The sequence below is a fragment of the Musa acuminata genome, chromosome BXJ3-3 (assembly GCF_036884655.1).
Source record: "Musa acuminata AAA Group cultivar baxijiao chromosome BXJ3-3, Cavendish_Baxijiao_AAA, whole genome shotgun sequence".
In the NCBI taxonomy this organism is placed as follows: Eukaryota; Viridiplantae; Streptophyta; class Magnoliopsida; order Zingiberales; family Musaceae; genus Musa; species Musa acuminata.
In genome coordinates this window covers 4,464,182-4,469,776 of record NC_088351.1, presented here as the reverse complement: position 1 = coordinate 4,469,776, position 5,595 = coordinate 4,464,182, and the positions used below count along the sequence as shown (strand labels likewise).

The window sequence follows — 5,595 nt, the reverse complement described above, 5'->3', positions numbered from 1 at the left end:
TTCACATGTTCATAATATCTCAAATGATATTTGATTTCTGGATAGTGGATGTTCTAATCATATGTTATGCATAAAATCAATATTTAGAGATATTGATGAAACTCACAAGTTGGAAGTTAGACTTGGAGATAGCAAGCAAATCTAAGTGAAAGGAAAATGAACAATTGAGGTGAAGACAAATCAAGGGAAGATAAAATACCTTGATAATGTTTTCTTTATTCCTACTTTATCACATAACTTGTTGAGTGTTGGACAATTAGTAAATGATGGATATTCAGTAATATATGATAATGGTTCATGCACTATTAGAGATAAAAGAAATCTGGTTTGATTATAGTAAATGTTTGCATGACACAAAACAAGATGTTTCCACTTGATATATCAAATATTGAAAGGCATGCACTTATCATAACTCAAAAGAATGAGTCTAGTTTATGTCATTTAAGATATGAATACCTTAATATTAAAGGTTTAAGGTTGTTAAGTCAAAAAGGAATGGTTTTAGGATTGCCCAAGACTAATTGTATGTGAAGTCAAAAAGGTTGGAAAAGCATGTATTTATGTCAAAAAGCATGGTTTATGGGAAGGATGTATACTTGATATATGTGAATGGTTTTAGGATTGCCCAAGATTAATACACTTGATGTATTGTGAAGTCAAAAAGGTTGGAAAAGCATGTATTTATGTCAAAAAGCATGGTTTATGGGAAGGATGTATACTTTAAGGTTGTTAAGTAAAAAAGGAATGGTTTTAGGATTGCCCAAGATTAATACACTTGATGTATGTGAATGATGTATTTATGGGAAACAAAGTAAAAAAACTATTTCCTATTGGAAAAGCATGGAGAGCATCTAATTATCTTGAATTAATTCATGCTGACTTATGTGGACCTATGAATACAAAATCATTTGGTGGAAGTCAATGTTTTTTATTGTTTATGGATGATTATAATCGCATGAGTTGGGTATATTTTTGAAATTGAAATATGAAACAATTGATAATTTTTGAAAGTTTAAGGCACTCGTAGAAAGACAAAGTAGTAGATATATAAAAACACTTCGGACAGATATAAGTGGTGAATTTTTATCTAATGAGTTTAGTTCTTTTTTTGAAGAAAATGGTATTCATAGATAATTAACAGCACCATATACACCGGAGCAAAATAGTGTAGCTGAATGTAAGAATCGAACTATCGTTGAAATGACAAGAAGTTTGCTTAAAAGAAAACATCTTCCAAATCAGTTTTGGGCAGAAGCAATTATAACAGTAGTTTATTTATTAAATATTTCACCAACAAAGGTTGTTATGAATCGAACTCCTTTTGAGGCTTGGTATGGTATGAAACCAAGTGTTGGACATCTAAGAATTTTTGGTTGTATTGCTTATGCTTTGGTGAATTCACAAAATCATCACAAATTTGATGAAAAATATGAAAAATATATTTTAATTGGTTATTCTTTACGATCGAAAGCATATCGATTATATAACCCTATTATTGGCAAAGTTATTATTAACAGAAATGTTATGTTTGAGGAAAGGGCATGTTGGAATTGGGAGATCAATAAAGGTGCAGATTCCAGTAGAACTAAACTCTGTAGAATCAAGTGACAGATCCTGCTCCAACAAGTTCATCGTCAACCTCACCCAATAGCAGTTCAAATTCGGATTCTTTAGATGAAACCCCTCCAAGAAATTTCAGATCACTAACAGAAATTTATAACTCAACATTTGCTTTGTTTATTTCAGATCCAATAACTTTTGAGTAATCAGTTAAAAAAGAGGAATGGAGAAAAGCAATGAAGGAGGAAATCAAGTCAATTGAGAAGAATGAAACTTGGGAGCTAATGAATCTACCGAAAGAAAAGAAAGTGATTGGATTAAAATGGATGTTCAAAACAAAATTTAAATGTAAATTATTTAGTTTCACTGATAGTGATTGTGCAGGAGCTTTAGATGATCGAAAGAGTACTTCAAGTAAGTGGAGCCATAACAATGAAGTATTATCAAGCGGATGAAAAAGTTACGGATATCCTCACCAAATCACTTCCAGTTCGGAAGCATGTTTATTTTATGTCGTAAATTGGTGTATGCAACTATGAATCAAGGGGGAGTGTTGAGATCTGATTCATAGTATCTATATAGATTGTTATCATGATCTAGTGGTTACTTGATGATTTCAATAACCACTTCAATCATGATCTACTAGTTATAAAGTGGTTTAAATAACTACCTCATGATCTAGTAGTTATATGGTAGTTGTCACTAGGTCATATAAATATAAATAGGACCGTAGTTCATATAGCAAGGGATAGAGATAGAGACAGTAAGTATCTCGTAAGTGTTCTTATCAATCCTCCTGTTTTTAATACTATATCAGTTTTCTTGAGTCGAAAGACTTTTTTTACTTGCATTATGGTATTCTATTTTTTCCTTACTACTCCATCCTCAATAGAATTAAGGATATCAAAAATTCAAATGTTAGGATCTAAAACATAGAACAAAGGACATCAAAAGCATTTAGTGACCAAGAGATAGAGATTTTAGTACAGTAATATTAGACTCGTTCGAGAGAAGATCTTAGATGAAATATATTAGAATATAGATAATGTAGTAGAGTCATAACATAGTATAATCCTACTTATTTCTTGATGATCATTAGGGCCAACAAGAACATTATAATCCTTACAACATAATATATTTCTTTTTGATTGATGATAAAGGGACCAAAATATCCCAAAAACATAATACAATAAAGGTATAAGCCCCTTTATTTCTCGAATTCAAATAAGGAGAGTTTAAGTATAATTCCATTTCATTCCAAGATTCCTAATCCTCCTCCCTTTCTTTACATATCTCCCTCCCTCTTATTCATCCATATATAACGGAGGTAGTCCTTCTAATCTTCCCATCGTTGTAGCATCGACTTTGTTGGTCCGAAGAAGCTCAGAAGCATGAGTTGTCCCCTTCCCAACGACGTGATCGCAGAGATCATATCCTACTTGCCGGCGAAGGCCTTCTTCAAGCTCCTACCTGTTTGCAAGACATTCTACCAGCTCTCGTCAGATTCTCATTTCCTCCTTTCACAGTCATACTACAACAAGGCTATCTCCGGCTTCTTCATCAACAGCTGCAACATCTTCAGGTCCTTCATCCCCATTGACCCCTATGCTGGCGTGCCCAGTAGCAGCATCCGATTCCTAGGGAAGAGAAAAACCATAATCCTTGGTTCAGCTGGTGGCCTCGTCTTTGTCTTGCAAAGGAAATTTGGATGGTTCGATGCTATCCCTGTCTTATGGGTCTACAACCTAGCCCGTGGGACTCGGTGCCAGCTCCCTTCCCCGCCGGGCAAGTGTAGCGAGGGTGGGATAGCGGTAAGATTCATAAACAACGGAGATGGGGTGACGACAGACTACAAGTTGGTCTATCTCACACGGAGATGGAGCGCGTTGCAACACTGTCGGGTCTATGACTCAGTTGCCAGGGCGTGGACGATGGACAAGGAGCTCGACTTCGGGGGGAGGGAACTAGACTTGGAGCACCCGGTGGTTTGCGACGACACCGTGTTCTGGGCATCGTCAGAATTGAGGTCGTACATGTGGATTGAGTCATGTGTCGTCGCCTTCGATGTAAGGGAGGAGCGCACGCAGATCATCACTATGCCGAAAGATGCAGTCGTCGACTTCTTCGACACGATCGGAATAGCCAAGTGGGAGGGGAAGTCACTGTGCCTGATCCGTCACAGCACGTTTTCTGGCATGTTCGTTCTGTGGCTGCTGAATAAGACAGGCGACGGTGCACCAGGATGGGTGAAGGTGCAAGAGATAAGCTTGGCCGAGTTGGGGTTTAGGGAACCATGTTACGTGAGCTTCGTCGTGCTAAGTGAGATGGCGTCGACCAAGCTACTTGTCTTCACCATAGATCAAGTGCTGTACAGCTTGAATATTAACGATGGAGAACTCAAGAAGTTGTCATCGCTGACAGACTATCATACCCCCACGTTGTTTCCTTATTCTAATACGCTTCGGCCATGCGGTGAGCAAGAGGAGCTGTTGGAAGCAATCTGAAGAAGATGTTTCCTTTTCTCCTTTTTCTTTTAATCTGCTTCTGCAGGATAATAATGTTATCTCAAGCTCTTAGTGATATCCTTGGATCAATCTTTTCTAGAGTAATGTATGTATATATATATATATATATATATATAGCACAAACAATTCTCTCTCTCTCTCTCTCTCTCTCTCTCTCTCTCTCTCTCTCTCTCTTCTTATTTGTACCAATGATGTAAAGAATTGAAGATTGGATGATATGATGAGTTTGAGTAAAACGATTTAGGATTAATATACATTGTGTTGGACATCAATTTAACCCAAAACTTTAGGTTTGTCATGTTATATTTCAATTCTAATATATATCATTCGAATGTTTTTGTTTTTTTTCAATCTCTATTATATCAATATTCTCTTAATATCGACTCAATCTTCTCTCCTCTTATATAATTAGGTTAAACCTATTTCTATTTTCATTTGGTTATAACAAATATCAAGCACTTTTTTTTACTCAATCATTTTTTTTATTTACCTTATCTCTGATAAAATGTTTACGATTTTAAAATTATTGATGATGAGTTTAAGTCAAAGTGATTAGGATTAGCATAAATTAGATTTGACATCAATTCACCAATGGAGATAATAGAAAAATTGTTGCTAGAACAGCATATCGACTATATTTTTTTATTTTCTTAAAAAAAATATATCTAAATTTAGATGCAATATGTAAAATTAGCCAACTAATTAGCACATCTATTTTCTTCCCTATATACATACATGTAACAATTTATAATCAAGAAAAAAAAAAAGATAACATATGTATTTTTTTAAAAACTAAATTCATCAATTCCATGGAGGGGGCTTCTCATTGTTTAGAAAACGAAGATAAATTGTTGTATAGAAGTCTTCCCTCACATTGTGGTTTAGTAAGCTAAGGTTTGAGAGTGCTCTTAAATTGATTGAAAAATAGCTTAGGCATCCAAGTGGTATAAGAAAGGTGAGACAACTAACAAAATTAATTAAATTTCAAGCTATTATTGAATTCGTTAAATTTCACAATTATCAATCTATTATTGAATTTGTTAAATTTTATGATCAAAATCAGAAATAAGCACTTTATGGTCCCTGTGATTATAAGAACATTTTTATTTTTTACCATTTAATTGTGTATAGATTTCCTCTCCTATAATTTTGTTAGTAAATCTAGTGAAAAGAAATTTATATTTGTTAGCATTGTTACTTATATTTGTGAGATTCTCATACCTATAAAATATCTCAAAAATAGTTTCCTAAGACTTCTTTGCATCTCTAAAAGAGATAATATTATTGGCATGTGCAAGATAAGAAAATATGAATTTATGCTTCAAATTAATGGGAGATAATTGTTACAACTTGGGCGATAATGACATAAAGATAAGGAGACAAAGGTTCTCCTCCTTATTTAGTACCTTTGTAAAATAAGATGAAGGTTCATCCTTAATCATACAAGTATATTGAGAAATGATATACAATTCAAGCAATAAATAAGTTTAGAAAATTTAAGGGTTCTAAA

General features: G+C 34.1%; 1 protein-coding gene across 1 annotated transcript; it reads left to right on the top strand.

Moving 5' to 3' along the window:
* The first annotated feature begins 2,951 nt into the window (after positions 1-2,951).
* LOC135633859 (uncharacterized) lies at positions 2,952-4,064 on the top strand. Its single transcript, XM_065143813.1, has one exon. It carries the CDS (start codon positions 2,952-2,954, stop codon positions 4,062-4,064), a length of 1,113 nt encoding a protein of 370 aa, XP_064999885.1.
* The last annotated feature ends 1,531 nt before the right edge of the window (positions 4,065-5,595 follow it).

Coding starts and splice junctions, on each gene's coding strand:
- LOC135633859 (XM_065143813.1), top strand. CDS start 2,952: ATGAGTTGTCCCCTTCCCAACGACGTGATCGCAGAGATCATATCCTAC.